The sequence below is a fragment of the Pygoscelis adeliae genome, unplaced genomic scaffold (assembly GCF_000699105.1).
Source record: "Pygoscelis adeliae isolate BGI_AS28 unplaced genomic scaffold, ASM69910v1 Scaffold304, whole genome shotgun sequence".
NCBI classification, from domain to species: domain Eukaryota; kingdom Metazoa; phylum Chordata; class Aves; order Sphenisciformes; family Spheniscidae; genus Pygoscelis; species Pygoscelis adeliae.
The window spans coordinates 1,428,555-1,446,576 of record NW_008824558.1 but is presented as its reverse complement, the minus strand read 5'-3'; the positions used below and the strand labels follow the sequence as shown (position 1 = coordinate 1,446,576).

The 18,022-nt window shown below is 37.6% G+C and overlaps 1 protein-coding gene across 1 annotated transcript in view; it reads right to left on the bottom strand.

Moving 5' to 3' along the window:
• The window catches only part of VGLL4 (vestigial-like family member 4), an 88,335-nt gene extending 77,402 nt beyond the window's left edge, over window positions 1-10,933 (bottom strand). The window contains exon 1 of the mRNA XM_009322001.1: window positions 10,867-10,933. Within this exon, the coding sequence (XP_009320276.1) occupies window positions 10,867-10,930 (64 nt within the window). The 5' untranslated portion in view covers window positions 10,931-10,933. The remainder of the gene's footprint in view (window positions 1-10,866) is intronic.
• Window positions 10,934-18,022: the final 7,089 nt, after the last annotated feature.

Here is an 18,022-nt window from a genome sequence, read left to right as displayed (position 1 = left end):
TCTCAGGTCGTTGTAGAGCGCGACAAGGTCTCCCCTCAGCCTCCTTTTCTCCAGGCTAAACAACCCCAGCTCCCTCAGCCGCTCCTCATCAGACTTGTTCTCCAGACCCTTCACCAGCTTCGTTGCCCTTCTCTGGACACGCTCCAGCACCTCAATGTCCTTCTTGTAGTGAGGAGCCCAGGAAAATTAAGCCTAGTGCATGTACTAAAATTATTTGATTTAAAACAAGAACACACAAAAGACTATTTCTGTCCACCTACTGTTTATAATTTCTCTCTCTTACAAAGCAATAAATATCTACCTAAAGCAAACTTAATTTCAGTGTTATGAAAGTATTATCACCTAATACAATACTGTTGTAGCGGATGGACAAAAATACTCTTGTAATACAGTGTAGTGTTCTTGGAGACCTTTTAATGAATGTATTGTTAAGTTTAAAATCAGAACAGAAGGGGGGAAAAAAAAAATCAGAGGAGAGTAATAAATCACTCTTCAATTTGCTAAATAAGAAGCATTTCTCCTTTTAAGCTTATGGATGACAGAAGTTTCTGTAGTGACATTGTTTATAGCTGCATCGCAGATTTGTAGCCAGAATTATGCTTACACAAGTAATTGATTTTGGTTCAAGGGAAAAAAAACAAAAGCAAGTAATTTTGGTGTTTGTTTCTTGGGGGAGAAATACGTTCTCTTCAGCCTGAAACAAAGTATTGCTGCTTTTTTTTGTTTTCCTTTTTTTTCCCTTAAACAGAACAAAAGGCATGAGTTAGTAAAACAGAGTGTGATAATTGACTGTATCCTCCTTTTATTTCGTAAGCCCTTAATTAGGACACTCATCTTGGCCTGGAAAACCCATGTTCAGATCCCTCCTCCTTCAGGTCAGAATTTGAATAGCATACCATAAATAAAGTCTGGGTTCCCAGCAAGGGAAAAGAAAATACCAAACATACGCTCATTAACTAAGAACTTGATATTTCTATTTACAACAGAACTGTAAATATTCTGTGATCATTTCACTAAAGACTGTATAACCAAAAAAGGACTAAAGATTGTATAGGACCACCTCAATTTTAACACCGCACTGCTTCTAAAAGAATTGACTTTACCACATTAATACTGTTTTAACATATTGTATGTGTATAAAAACTAGGTATTTAACTAAAATCTCCTTTTTTTCAGCATAGGGTTTTTAAAACCCTAACTGAACACAAAGTTTACTCAGCTCGCCTTTCTTAAATAGAATCTTTTCATTCGCTTACAGAAAAGGGTACCTCCAGATTTGCCTGCCTGCATAAACAAAACCAAGAATTGCTACATTGCACCAAAGGCATTCTCGTTCCCAAAAAGCCCTGCTTTGCCATCTGGAAAATGAATTACAGTCACTCCAGAATGTATGGCATCTGGTGGGTAGAACCTGAGCAACAGGAGGGACAGCATGACTGTTGGCAAGAGGCAACAAGGAAGTTGTAAAGTTGTAAAACGCTATTTCTAACCTTTCCAGACACACGGATCAAGTGTTGAAATCAGTACCTACAAAAACAATTGCATAAGGAAAAGTAGATAAACAACAGTAAATACACCGAATCCAAAGTATTTCTGCAATATATTAACTCTTTTCCTCTTACTACTTCTGCCCCGTATGAACACTACCTTTTCATGGGCAACACTGAGATTTCTAAGCTTGTCATGATTCTCTGTGCTTTTAAAGATGTGGAAAGAACATGCTGGGAAAGCATCCTGCATTCAGTAGTCAGCCTGCAGTATTTCTAATTCAGGAAGAACTTTTTTTTTTTTTAAATTAAATAAGCCAATAATATTTACCATGTGAAGAATGGCCAGATTTTCACACGCTAGCATATTCTGCCTAGCTGTAAAAAACAGTCCATTTATGTAGTTTCGGTCACTGCCAGAAACCTTAACAGACAAAACCTAATGACTGAATAATTTCCCTGCGTTGTTTCAAAATTCAGGATATAACAAATATATATTATTGTAAAATATACAAATTGAGCACAAAGTTCCAAGTACAGCGTTTCAGAAACTACAATCATTCAGGAGCATGTGCACTGACAAGTTCCATACGGTTATGTATGTGCTATCACGCTTAACAATACGGTATTCAGTCATTCAGTCAGCTGCAATTTTCAGAGCAATGGTTGGTATCTGATGACAAATTCCATTCTAGTAAGAAGATTCCTTCCCCTCCGTTTGCCAAACAACATTTAAAGAGATGGTGTTTCTGTAAACATCACTTACTTGGAGGTAATGCCACCAATCACTGCAAATATTTTATCACCAATTAGCTAAAAAAGATTCCGAAAGAAAAGACATATTTTCTGGCTGACGTTGCTCAGGAACTCTGAGCAGCCTATTTCCTGAGCTGGCAGCTTGGGTAGAAACATCTGGTATGTTAAAGGATGCTACAACATGTTCACAATCTGTAGGCAGCTGGACCTCTTGCAAATGTTTTTTAAAATTAATTCGAAAAAAATGTTTAGACACTTTTGTTCCTGAAGACATTACCATCACTCCACTGATTATGCTAATGGTGTTCTACTGCTATTAAAATACATCTAGCGCCAAGCAGACAACTGCCCCATTTTCCAGCCTATTTAACAAGTTGAAAACATAATTCTACTCATTCTTTATTTCCTTGCTGCAATAAACTTTGAGGAAAAAAAGGGCGAAGCTTTCTGGAGGTAAGAATAATTTTTTATTTTTTATTTAAAAACAAAACAAAACAACCCAAACCACCAGTTCTCCAATTTAACACTCCTACTTTAAAGAAAACCCTAAAAATGATGAAATGGCCCTAGCACCATTTACAGGAAGCTAAATACTAACACAAACAGCTAAAGGCTTTGGAAAGACAAAAAGCAGAAGGTCAGGAATTCAGCCATTTGGGTATTTTACTGAAAAATAGATTAACTGATATTTAAAACAGAGAAGATATTAGTATTTTCTGGTCTGTATGGCTCATAAATTTAAAAGCAGAACACTATGCATGTTATTACTCAAGAGAGTTTTATTATTTAAAGCTTTTGGTCTTCAAACAGCAACAGCAGATGATTCAGGCTGCATCTCAATGACCGAACCGCATATGTTTTTCCATCACATTATTACTAAACTGAAACATCACACTTCCATACTTTTCTCCCTTTCAGTAGAAAAAGATGATTTATGCCACAAATTCCGCTCCAAAACTAACAGGACTCCCCCTCTTCCCATTGATGAAACATTACGTAAATGACTAGCTGACAAATCTACTTTTAACACCTCTTGTAGCTGTTGAGGGATTTTTTGCTGATACTGCTTCTTAGAATGTAGCTTTTCCTCCAGAAAATTTAAGTTTCTCTTCTGCTAGACATCACAGATAAGGTCTGACCACAAGCACAGTTGCTAATTCATAAAAGCTATTAAATTACTTAACAGCGCATTAATTTCTGCAATTAAAGAATTCAGTATATTAAACTGAGTTGCAGAACACCAAAGTCTAACCATACCTCTAATTTTCAAGACCTAACTCTTTGCCTGTATCAAATATCTGCCTCTTCTCTGAGCCAACAGACATATTCATCCAATCACCAACCTGGTAAAAAGACAACCAAATCAGTATTTTAATTTACCATAAAAGACGAAACAAACATCCACATGGAGAGTCCACTTATTTTCATACGAGAAATGATTATGAAGCACTTCTGACCCTCCTTTCAACCCAGTAAGGGAAAAGTCTTCTGAAGAAGTAGTCAAGCTCTAAATGAAAGGTTGCGCTGGATTGGTTAATAAGAGACATCCAAGAGTTGACAAACCCTGATTAAAAATCCCCAAACTTTGAAAGCACTGAAGAACAACATGCGTACAAAATACTGTTGAATTTATTTACAGAACGGAAAAGAAAAATCTGGGTTAACGTGGTTGTGTTGCCCTCAACCTAGCCAAGTAGGATTTCAGCAACTATTGTCCTACAACACAAAAAGTAGGAGATTAAGATCAAAAATGACTCCTCCATTTACGGGAGGAGTCCTGAAAGTCATAGGAAGCAAGATTTTTAGTAGAAGCATCACATACAACTTTTCATTATAAGGGAGATTTTTATCTAGCCTAAATTGGGAAAAAACAAGAGAGTGATTTAGTCAGGCCTGCTGGCAATGGTATCTTAAGGTTATCTACAATGACTGACAGCTTGCCCAGGTAAAGGAACAGAAACTAGCATGATACTCTTCAAAGCAAAGAATTTCTTACAGGTAGTTTCCCTATAAGCAATTTTATGGTGCAGCCACGAGCTACTGCAAAAGACAATAACCAATTTATTTCCTGAATATTCCAAAAGCGACAAGCAGAAAAGGAGAAGTACTGCCCACCCACTGAATTCCACTTCCACAGTAGCAACACTGTTCATGGCATCAAACTCTGCCTGGACTTTTTTGCCAGGTTGCTTTGCACACCAGTAGAGCTCAGGGTTCAAAAGAAGCCATGGCATTCGCAGTGCGGTGAATAAGGTGCCACAACTAGGCATCGGGAAACGCGAGTTTCCATCTCTGCTTCTGGCGCGCTGGCTGGTCAGAAGCAGCCCCATCTCACGACAGCGGTGCTCTGCTTTCGGCCCTCGTCGGTCTGTCTTGAGAACAGGGACTACCTTTTCCCATGTATTTGTACAGCACCAAGTACTACCGGTAACATTAACATTCTCAACATTGTCACGGTGGAAAAAAAAAATAATCACAAACTACAGAAATAATGGCAAAACAATAAACACAAAACAGAGAAGTGGTGATGCACTAAACTATTAAGTGTGTTATACCTATTACTGGGGACACAAAATGAAGAATTCTAGCATGAAGGGAAAATAGTTTACCATCAAAACAGTCTATATGAGAATTAAGGGTCAGTACACAAACACGTTTTAGATTTCAAAAGAACTCTGAACATGCTCCAGGTTGCCCTTATTGAACCAATTTGATTCCCTCCCACCCCTAGAACAAACGTTCCATAAATGATAAGCACGCATTATTCCTCCCAGTTCTACCTGGAATGGGGTGAACTTGTGAATAGAAAATAAACAAGGACTGTGACATGATACTGCTATTTCACTTCTGTGTAAAAATGCTATCGCTGTTTCCCATTTTTCTGAAGCAGATGAATCTCTAGAAAACAAAACAAACAAAAAAAACCAACCCCAAGAAAACTCCAACCCCCCCCAAAAGCAAACCTCAAATGAAACTCATCGTTGAGCTTGTCTTTGTACTGATTGCATTCATATAATGATTTCCATGCAATTCCTCACTTTCAGTCAGTCAAAAAACCTTCAGGATCTTAAATATTTTCAGTGTTGATTTAAGTGCTCACACAGTAGGATGGAAGCTATTTAAACTTCTGCAAACATCGATATTAAAACCTGCCTTAGGCTCACCGCCCATAGTTTGCTATGAATTTACAAAACAAACAGCAGTGTAGGTGAAAAGTCCTGGTGATGCTAGAAATATTTCATCATTAATATCTTCAACACAAATAGCAACATTCAAGTGTAATTCCACTATAAATATTGCTTGTTTTGCATTTAAAGACCGTAAGCTGACAGAGTCATCATCCTCTTCAAGAGTGTTAAAAAAAATAATGAATTGTTCTCAACTCAGCCTTAAAGTAATATCTTTTTTAGGATCAGCTATACAAAACAACTAATCGTTGCATATTTATTGATTATGAGATGGTAGCCAGCACAAAATTCATTCTCCTAACTGAACCAATTGATATGAATGAAGAACAGTAAAAACTGGTTTGTAGGTCTTGTCTACATGAGGATTTTATTACAAAGTGGATTAGGGCAGGGATTTTAAAGCACAGTAATTCTTCCATACTAGAAATATCAACTGTATGGTCTAGCTTAATTATTTGAAGTGGATTAAACTAAACCACATAAAAGAAACTGTTGCCAAACAATAATAGCGTTCACAGGCAAGAAGTGTGGAATAGCAATTCCAGGCTTCCCTGCATACAAGGATGACACATGCGACCGATGGTACATGTGCAAGAAGCATGGCTTGATCAAAGATCGCTTTTTTTTTTTTTAAATGTAGTCCTGTATCAGTTTTTCAAAACAGAAATCAAGACTCCACAGGCATGGATTTGGTACAATGCATTAGAATGCAAAGCTATTACCCAGGACTTTATTGTGCCCTTTATTAGCTGTTTCCAAACCTTCCATTTCCTTGTGGAAGTATATTTTCTTCTGTTTGCCAGCAACAGACTTTTCACTATATTACCCTGAGAGAGTGAGAAACAACATGTTTTTTCTCATTCATTCCCATATTCTTAAACTGGACTTGCATATCGGAGGGAAGTGTAAGTAAAGTGTTACTATAAAATCAGCAGAGGCTGAGTACACAGTGCTTTCAACACATTCTGCAAGTGCAAGTCCTTATTAGCATTTTCCTTCACTACTTTCTCAATAACAAGATTATGCCTTTAAAGCACTGTTTACTACTGAAAGACCAGTTCCCAAACCCCTTATTTTTATATGAGATAAATACAAAATTGTAATCCTCCTTAATGTTTGAACACTTGCTGTTCAAGACAATTATGGGAAGAAAAACTGTACTTTCAGTAATTCTTTGTCTTTACCTAAACGCTACCAGCTTATACTGCGGTCTTCTAAAAATAGCCAGCTTGAATCCTGACCCTATGAGAAATCAGTACAACCCCAGTAAGAACGCCATAGGAAAAGAGGAGGAACAGAAGAGTAATGAGCAGTATCAAGCATCTCATGGTAAACTTGTTTTTTGCAACTGTACAATAACCCACATTCGACAAGGTTTCCAGCCACGATAACATGAAAAAGACAGCATACGTACACAGGTCTTACAGGTGTTCACTTCATATAAAGCCCGCTTCTGAAGCGCTGAAAAAAAGCCAGCAAAACCTTACAGATGCCACTTACAGATAAAATAGTTGCACATTACCTACTCTGGCACTGAACAGCTGCTCATAAATAGCACAGACTTCCTATATCCTTTCCCTTCACTATTGACAAGTAAGCAATTAGTGACAAGCCTTCAAGATGACTGGCTAATAATTACATCATTGTATGCTTTCCTTCCACTGAAATGGAAGGCCAAGCTTGGACAATAAGTCAACAATGAACTCCACCAGGAAATATCTTTATCCTCTCCTTTAACTGTTATCACCTCTAAAGGAGTGTCTGTCTTCTTTTGTTCAGCTTGTTTTGTTTCGCTGGGTTTTTTGAAGTACAGATCCACTATACCATAAGCTTAAATAATTGCTTACATCACAGTGGTTAACAGTTACAAATACAAAATCACGGTAATCATTTCTTCTCCGTAATTAATCATTTCCATGACACAGTAGTTAACCAAATGTGTTTCATAATTTTTCTTTGATAACAAGTGCAGAATGATTTAAACTGGGAGCTGTTGAAATATAGCATAGTTCATGAAATAAAACAGAGATGCAATTGAAAGCAACACATAGCACGAACGTATAACTGAAGGTCAACCTTATTGACATAGGTGCAGCTGCAAAAAACCCAAACCAAACCAAAAAACCCTCAAGATCATATTCGTTCAAGAAACCAATAACCGTTCTGGGAAATCTACGTAGGCATACATCTCATCCAGTTCTTTAAGTGCTGGTAAGTTTAAACGTATTTGTTTTAAATAGAGTGTGTTTTGTAGATACACTAAGACACTTCTATACTACTTGGCACTGCAGGGAGTGCCCACAGAGGTAAGAGGATCCTTCACGTTAGAAAGAATTAAATTCATAGACACTGGTAATATTCCTCCTCTGAATACACCCAGACAAACAAGAATAAAATTAAATACCTACCAGCTTCAGGAAATAAACCTTGTTTTTTTAACAAGAACCTGTATTTGCACTCCAGGGATTCAGTAAATGCACTCGAAGGCTGCTGATTCATATAAATTAGTTTGAAGCTGAGGTTGAGAGAGGATTAAAGCATATCAGGGTGTGAAAGTTTGCTCTTTAAGATGTTTGCAAGAGGATCAAGGGTTTGTGTACAAATAGTACTAACACTTTCAAGAAAAGAAGCAGTGAAAATTATTGATACATATGACTAAGAGATCACTAACAACTTCAGCTAGCTTTATACCTTGTGTAGGAGCACACACAGTCTAACTTTAAAAATATTTTATATGCATTGTGCATATACTTCTCACATGAGATGACAGAGAAGTGTTAAGACTACCTTTATTTTTCTTATAAAAACTGTAATAGTAAACTACTTTGAAGAGGAACAATTTTGAGACATGATAGTTAAAAGGTACATCCTAATTGCTTAAAATGATCTTTAAAAAGTAGCAAATCAGCAGTTTTCAACTCTTACATGGCATATAGCTTAGACGAGAATATCTGAGGTGAGTTGAATCGTCTTATCAAGTAGATTTATTGTTTCACTAGTGGAATCTAACCACTAGTTACTTGGTAGTATTGTCATGTCAGGATAGCATAGAGCTACATTTCCTTTGCTCTCCATTCAAAAAATATGATAAAATTTTGATCATGAAATGCACAAAGGGCATCATGAGTTATCTGTTAGACAAATTTCTATTCCAGCACAAAAATAAAAGACTTGGGGTAAGACAGAAATGTTTCAGAAACTAAATTAATCTGAAATCCTTATTCAAAACTTTGGAAGCAGGAAACTTCATGATATCATTAGAAATGTCAAAAAGAACTCATTGGAATTTTTTCCAATGAATCAACAATAAAATTACCTGTATGTATTACTTAAATACAAGAAACATCACTGAAATAAATTCAATAGTGTGTTCAGATACTGAGTATCTGAAAGTAATCTGATTTAAAGAAAAAAAAAAGAAATTATTACATTCCTGGTCATGACTGGAATATTAGAAACTCTATGTAGAATTCTGCATGTTAGACAAAGTGAATAGGGGATACAGAAATACAGACAGGACCACTGCTAGAACTCCAGGAGCAGCATGCTAGGCACTTTACTGGAAAGCTCAAGGATAATTGCTAAATTCAAGATTAACTTCAAGCTGTTAGCATCCACTCTGTAACACAGAGTGAAATCTGGCTGATGCCGTTTCCACAAAAGCTGACACGAAAAAGTGCAAGTTCAGTGACTGGTCTGGACTACTCTTTTTGTTTCTTCCTTTCAGCAGCTTTTCATACTATAACATTCTTGGTGCGCAATATGCACAACACGACAAACTCAGAGACAGCATAAGTTAGAAGCTGCAGAGTGGCATAAATCTAATTAAGTCTAAGTGGTAGGACTAAAGGAATGTAAATTAGAACCAGATACATATCAGCTTCCTCACATGCAAGTTGCACTGAATCAGACTTCCTCTGGATTCTCTATATCCAGCCCAACATTCCCATCCTGTAGAACTCAAAAATCAAACTAGAGTCTTAGGCAATAGTTAACCAAAAAGAATGCATTTAAGCTTAAGAAAATTGGGAATACATATTCAAAATATATTTAAAAAAATGTAGTCAAAAGAAAATAGGTTAAGCTTTTGCCTTTTCTACAAATATATGTTAGTTTACAAGAGAAATCCCCCAGGCCAAAATCGCAGTTGAAATTATTTCCTCAAGGACTTCCACTGCTGTTCATTTTACCAGTAATAGTCAATAACTGTAGCAATCAACCAAATCATCCTACTACAGTGGGATCAGTAAAAACTTGGTACTTACCCAGTAGCAAGGTGAACATGAAAGAACAGCAAAACCAATATTCATTATAAAGCTAAGAGCCAGTAATACAGAAGAGCTCATCAGGGTATGAGACCTTCATTTTACAAACTTCTGAAAGAGCAAGCTACTGTTATCTTGACTATTTGGATATACACAAAAATTCTGGGACTTGTTGTCCAAATACACTGTGTTTGTTTACTTTACAATTACTTTAGTAAGTTGACGAGCAACAGCAGGAAATCAATTCTTTTATTCAACATTCAAGGCAATTACTTTCAAAAAATACAGAATAAAGGAACAAAGACCAAAAGAAGAAAAGCTGAATTCATCTTAAAAGGTGATTTTATGCACAGAAGCTACACACAAAAGCAGTCTGAAATCCAAAATACCATTTTTCTAGTTAGCATCTATTCAGGTTGATACCCAAGATGTATACACTTCCTGAGTGCTTACACTACTCAGAAAAAAACTGACAAAGACATTTATTACTAAGCAGGCAGGTAACAATCTCATCTACAAAGTAGCACTGCAATTTGGCAGAATTGAAAATACTATTATAACATCAGTTAACCCATCTTAAAACGCTTCTCGTGAATGTTAAAAACAAAAATACTACCCAAATGATTGGCAACATGAGCCTCTGTAGCTGCAACTGACATCATTTACCAAGTTAAAATTCTGTACTCACCTTTTAGTAGCAGTGAAAGGAAAATGAAGTGCTCGTTACTAATGATAACAGTCTACAGGAATCTTTGCAACCCACTCACGCCCACCCAGCTATGTGTTCTTAAATGAGAACAGGTCCAACTGATATTATGAGGGAGCGTGAGTTCTTAAATTGTCCTTAGTTTGACAGCAGTTCCATTACAACTTTTTGTCTACTAACAATGCAAATGCAGTTGGGAAAAGAGGGGCACCTTTATATGAATTGTTAAGTACATTTTCAAAACAACAGAAATGATTCTCTCTTGCATACTAACCAATTTAAACGCAACATACCATTTTTGCACCTGAGGAAGACGATCTCTGAAGGGTTTCTGAAGACACTTTTCTACATGTCTTAGATTCAGTAAAATGCAGAGACTGATAAAGCCAGCATCTACGCTGATATATAGTGCAAACATAAAGCATCTGGATCCAACAAAGCAGAGAACTAAATTTCAGACTTACGTTTCTCATCATCAGCATGTACTAGAGATGCTGCTCTCGACAAAACATCCAATGGAGTCTCCATTCCTCTCTGGATCCTGGAAAATTCAGAGCCAAAGTTTCAAAGAGTAAACTCGCAGAGTCCTGACGACAACATACTAGGCGGTATGTCACTTGTTCATAGCATGCACACATCAGGTATTACAGAAGGAAGTAGTAATGAACAACAAGAGCATGACACCAGAAAGAATCAAAAAATCCAGGTTTCTGCTGCTCTCTTCCTGTTAGACCAGCACAGGATTTGTTAAAACTAAGTCATTGCTGAAAACGAGGAAACACTGGAATTAGCTCTCCCACCAACTACTCGTCCAAAACAAACCAGAAGACCAAATTCTCAAGTACTTGACTGAAGCTGATGACCACTGCTCACGTATATTGCAACAGAGTTATCTGCTATACGTTGTAAGCGTTTTTGCCTCCCACATGCCGGCCTTCCATCCCAATAAATAGCTATTTGAGACAATATCCAAAGATGCAACTCATCTGAAGCGAAGATGACAGCTGGCCTGACTACCTACATGAGCATAAGATTGCTTTAGATCCATAGTATTCAATAAACTCGTACTCCGTATCTCCTGTGCCCAAAGTAGAATCATCCAAAGCTTATAAGCCATTAAGACATTTTCTTACTCATGAACATATAGTCAACACTGGGCACGTGTATATATAAGGACACAGACAGAAAACTGTAACTTGTATAATCATAATCACACCTCAGTAGCTGCTTTTCCCTGTTTTTCTCCCCTTACAACACATAATTCCCAGACATGAAAAATTAACCCAGTCACATAAAAACACACATTTCAGCATTATATTAAGCACCAGACTCTCCCATTAAAAAAAAAAAAATTATCACAGCTTACCTAAGCCTCTCAAAGTTTCACATGAATGGCTTCAAAACTAAAAAAGAAGTTCCAATATGAAATTCCAAAAGATACGAAAGGGAAAGGAAGGAAGAGAATAACACATTGTCAAGATGCTTTTGTTAAAAGGCCCACAACTTATATGTGTTTTTAAATAAGAAGGCAACAGCATAGACAGAACTGTTAAGAAAACAAATGGAAAAAGAGAGAAAACCCAGGACTGCTAACAATTTCTTTGTTGTTGTTTTTTCCCTGCAAAACTAGCATGCTATTCTGTCGTAAGAACTGTTTACTGTAACTTACTTTACAGTATGATCTTAAAAAAAAAAAAAAAAAGGGTAGTGGCAACTACAGAAATCTCAAACACATGTATATAGACTTAACAACAAGCATATGTTTGGGAAGCAATTTCCTTGACTTTGCACTATAAATAATAAACCTTGCTATCCTCCCTCCCTCTTCCTAAATAATGTCAAAGACTTTAAAACTAATTAAAGATTTTAAAGCGTTAAGAGAAAGGATTTTTAGAGTATTTTTAAGTTTAAAAAATATTTTTTCAATAAAGAATTAAATCCAGTCTTGTTTCCATAGAACTGTGCAAGAAGAGGAGACATACTTGAAATAACTAAGTATAGCGTTCGAGGATAAAAAAACGCATTCTCCCTCCCTGTCAGAATCAACTTTTGCTCAAGAAGAGTATTTTAACTAAACTTATAAAACCAGCTAACTCCTTCATTTAAAGACAGTACATGTGGGCAAAAGGTTTTAGAAAACAAGATGTTAAGATTCTTATTTTACTAAGTCCATCTTCAGTAAATATTTCTTCATATCACGTTTGGCCACACTCCTCCAAATCAAAGCAAAGATTTGGAAGAGAGTGTTCACTAAAGAAGCCTTCAGCATCATTCCGCTTTGATCCCTTAGACCTTGATGCTTGGTTTCTTTCCTGCTTTTTGTTTTCTTGGAGTTTAAAATAGCACCACTTTGTTTCTCCGCAGATTGTTGATTACTGACCCTCTCACACAAATTCCTCTAACAGAGTGAAAACTCAGTTGGAAAAAAGATTAAAATATGTCTGATCAGATGATGCGGCTACACCAAACTGATGGCTAACTCATGATCACTAACCAGCTTTGTGCTAAATTTCAAAGATAGTGATACAAGGCTTTTTGGTCAACTCTTTAGAAAACTCCTCGATAAAGAACAATGCAAAGGATATTAAGATACCTTGTATTGAAAACAAATTGCTGTTTAAGTTTTTCAGTAATTTTCAAATAATGGGAGTAGCAGATGCCCAATCCCTTTCCGGAACATGCTCCTAGTAAGAGAATTAGCTGGTGACAGAAGTCCACATTGAGAGAAGGAAACAGGAACCAAGTCTTAATTCTATTCAGGAAATCAGACACTTCAAAAACAACTTCACTAAAACTGGCCTCAATATAGTTTTGTAGCTTTGCATATTATTAAAGTTCATATCATGAGAGCGCTGCAGAAGCGTTTCTCTAACAGTTACGGGTCTTGTGAAGAATGTTGTGTCCATTCAAGAGCTTCTTTGAAGGGATGCCATTAACACAGAGATCTGCAAATCCCAGGGTGCAATACCATATATGCTGCGATTTTTTAAACATGCTGAACACATTTACACTTATGAAAATTACCTTCAAGGAGCTATAAACTTCCAGGTTATTTTTCAAACAATATGAACTATCCCTCTATCTCTAAATTAAACTAACAAGTTGGGGATAACGGTTCAGGAAAGAAATAAAGGTTGCCTATGAGAATCAGAGAGGAGGAATCTTCTCTTAGACTCAGAGCTTAAAAGCCTAACTCCATGTTGGCAAGGACAGCAACTGCTACAGCTACTCCAAGGCAGCCTTCAGAGGACAGCCCGGTCATCCTCAGAAGGAGTCGTGTTTCAGAAAGGAAAGAGTAGTTCTATTTCCAGGGTTCTGACAAAAGAGCCAGTTAAAAAGCAGACTTCTGATAAAAGCCAGTTAATTCTCTGTCTGACACAGAAACCTGTCTACGAAGCAGAAACTAACCTGAATCAAAGCTGAATTTTTATAAGTATCCCCGTCAAAAAACAACTCTCTAGCCTACGTGCAAGTATTGCTCTATACCCAGACCTCGTAAGGGAAAACAAGTGACGAGCGAAACACAAGTACACCAACTTAACTTCCTCTGGACAGATCTGATTTAAGCACTATGGAAACAGCGTCATAAGTATCTTTCTTGTTACAAAATCTCAACTGTCAGATTTAAAGAGACACAAGCCAAAAGCACTTCTACAAGCGTTCAAGATATTTTTATCTACCGTAATTTCAAATATTAGTTTAATATCTTACTCAGTCCTTTTAGTTATCAGTTACTGCTTCCACTCAACACTCCCCTAGTCTGTCATCTCACCTACATTGCAGCGAAGAAACATTCTGAAAAACAGTAAAGACATAGAATGTAAAACCATAAAGATACAGCGTCTGAAAGACAAATAAGTTACTAAACACTGATCCACTAGTAAGTTTTTAAGCAACACTTGAAGAACACAACACCCATTAGTGTAACAAACAGCACATTATTTTCGCTCCCCTTTTCAAGCTTTTGCCAGTTCCGTGCACATACGAAGTACTCTCAGCTTTGCAAATGCCTGTTAACATTTTTTTGAAGACTATAAAGAAATTAAAGCTTTTGGAAATGAATGGTTAAGTGATTTCATGGATTTATACAGCACCTTCCAAGCATCAGGGAAAGCATGCGGGGAAAAACCCTGAAGCTGCTTGTTTGAAACTTAAGTAAACAGGCAGCAGAGAAACCGGCACCAGAGACTAACTGCAGACTGAACAATGAGACATCTATCCAACCCCACAAAAGTTACTACTCAGAGTCGGGTATGTCAGGAAAGATGTGAAATAAAGAGAAGAACTTTATATTTGATTAGGGAAAAAAAAGGGGGGGAACAGCGAAGGGACAGAGGAAAGAGAGACATGAAAGATTGTTTGCGGCAGTAATCTCCATTATGGAGGTATGATGGCTTTTGTCTAGAACAGATCTTAACTGGCAAGCGAAGTAACAAGTTAGATGACAGAAACAAGGAAAAAGTTGGGTGATGAGAACAAGAGGCCTGTGCAAAAGACATGCTGTGCAGATAAGAAAAATCAGAAGAATGTAGACATAGTTTGGACATGAAGATCTAAAGAGAGGTCACAGTCATAAAGATACTTGGATTACAGGTCTGACTGACAAACAGAATAGCAGCACGGCCAACAGCCATTGCAAACATGTTAATAAGAAACATCTGACAGCAGACACTAGTAAGAGGTCTCTCTCAAACTTGTTGAGTGTGAACTAGAGATAGACATCTACACGATCCCAAGGAGAGAGAAAGGCTGAACCTTTCAACGATGTAGAGAAAGTCTGGTACTTGAATTCATATGTCTGGTGAAATTACAGAGATGAGGTTGGAGGGAGAAGTGGTGGATTAATAAACAAAGCCCATTATAACAACGAAAAAGCGAGGCAAGAACAACAAGACACTCGAGAAACAATCAAGAGTGAGCACTAAAGTGAAGTAAGTGTAGATAAACACAAGTATAGGGAAAACAAGATTAATTGAAGAGCATGGTCAAATAGGTCAAAAGCAGCTCACACCTAGGAAGATGCAGGCACGGTACTTCCCAGCCAAATTCATAACCCAAAGGACCTGGAGAAGGAGACTCCGCCTGATTTCAATGGAGGAAAGCTAAACCGAAGACGAAATCCAGACACAACTTATCAGCACAATCAATAAGTCTACAGGGGAAAGGAAGATAAAGCAACAGTTTTGACGCAAGCCAGGTCAACATCTTTTATTTTTTAAGATAGGAGAGAGTAAAGTGTATTTGTACTGTGAATGAGAATAACGATAAGCACATTGTGTTCAGTATGTGTCCTCAATAGCCACAATACATTTAAATTCCTTCAACTGCACCTAGATCAGAGCTTCTACTTGTGGATACATAAATCCTGGGTTGAGATACCCATGCCAAATGTTAACTGTAAGTGCTCAGCGTAGACTGTGATTGCCAGGTAGCAGCGACCATCCTTCTGCATTTACAACTCTCAGTCTTCATAGTGAGTTCAAGCTACTTGGCCAAAGGAATTACCGAAATACCACTTTTTTAAAAAATGTATTTATTCAGTACTCTGGGTTTTTTTTACCATGCTTGTTTTGCATGTGGAAAATGTGTTTGAACAGGCAAATCTTCAAACAGAAACAACTTAACAATTTAAGTTACCAGACAGAAAATTATAAGCTTAAAGCAAAGCTTTGGCATTTTACCTAGTGCTTTTTGTTTTCTCGTTGCGTAAATCCTCCTTAACAAGGTAACATTCTAAAAAGAAAGCTATTAACAATGGTATTTGAAATAAAAGCTAACAAACATAAGAAATTAAAGGTGGAAAAGTCTAACCTGACCATGTCTTGTATCTACAAGACCGCTCAGTCCATCCTATATGTTATACATTCTGCTGCAAACGTATCATGCAACGTCTAACCATAGTAAAAGAAGCTGAACCAAAACTACCTTTTGTAATAGAAAACTTTCAAATGTATCTGAAAACAAACAAATTAACCTTCTCAGTGTCTCCAAACTGTATTAGTTATCAATTTATTTTATTTATATTTACATTTTTTAATATATATATTTGTACATTTAAATAAGAACCTCCTGTTGCTTTACAATGTGAACGTGCTTCTTCAGTTAACATGCCCCAAAGGTTTGTATCGGTGATTTTCTACCCAGTTTTAGCTACTAGCCATATTTTATACTACCAGACTGTCAGATCTACCCCTTTCAGCACCGCTTCTCAGTGCTCATCACTTACAGAACTGGTCTAATTCCTACTCTAAGGTGGGTGTAAAAGCTAGGTGGTGGTAGCATTCATCTCACCGAGTCGTTACTGAGCAAAGATAAGGAAGGCTAGCAACACAGCGTCCTGCACCAAAACACCCTGTCCCCATTCCCCACAAGGGGCGTTGGAGATGCTGGGGATTCAGCAACAACTGTTTCAGCCCAGTCGTTTGCTTAAAAAAACAATGCAAATGTACAGTGTAGACACACCCAAATTCTACCAAGAGTCTAACGGACTAGACCTGTGTTTTAATTACGACCGCAACTAGTTCTTGTAACTGATGCCAAATACCGAGATTATAACTGGTGCATCAACGAGAAGAGAGAGACGTAGGGGATTTAAGCAAAAAACACTCTACATTAGAAATATCCTCAACAAGTAGGCAGATGGGAAAATACAAATAAAGGCCAAGAAGTTTGGAGAAGAGCCTTAAAAAAAAAGTTTATGTATTTTTGAGGCAGAAGAGGCAGATTGCTGCCAGATTTTATGCAGTTTTGGACCTAAGCGTTTTTAATATCACCGCCTGCAAAGAGAATTTCACTCAGGTTTTACAACCTACAGTTTGTTCCTCTGTGAGAAACGCTTTTGAAACAACTCCCTATTCTAAAGTTAGAGAAACTCTAATCAGAAAAATTATCCTGCAGGAGAAATCCTGGACCTCTTGATCAGTTAGTCCTCTTTGGTTTAATTAAAAAAACGTCCATTATTTCTTGTTCCTGATAATCCTGAAGCACCAACAGCATAGAAGGGAAGTGAGCTGGCTTCATGGTTTCTCAAATGTCAGTGGAAACGGTTGTTAAATTCCCATTCATCCCGCTTTCAGAAAAGGGGTGCACTGGTATCATGTGCAGTCAGCTTGGCTCAGAAAATTAATTACTCCCGATTACATCTGGGAAACATAAAGCCAGCTTGACTGAACAGCCTGAAATTGCACTGCTAAAGACTAAATAAAAAAGCTCTACAAATGGAATATGCTAGAGACAGAGTCAAAAGCTTTAACAGTGCCCTTCGGACTCATTCTAGAAGATTTTCACCACAGGACCCTCTGCTACCGATGAAATTCCAGGGATTTTCTCTGTAAGAAAAATACGCTCTCCCGACGCCAAGGTGTGAATTTAAGATGGCAGTCAAAATCCCCCCTGCTTGGTCATATTGCTCCGAAATAACTTCCCGGCTAAGAACGCACGTCAGGGCATTTCCCAACAGCTAACTTGCGCATCTCTCGCTGTAACCTGTGCGGCGCCTGGGGCCGCAGAGGCTCCGGCCAGCGACACCCTCCAGCTCCCAGGCAGGAGGAGCCCGCGGGCACCGCACCGAGCGGGAGCGGCGCCGACACCGGCAGCTGTCCCTCACCCGGGAGACCGGCC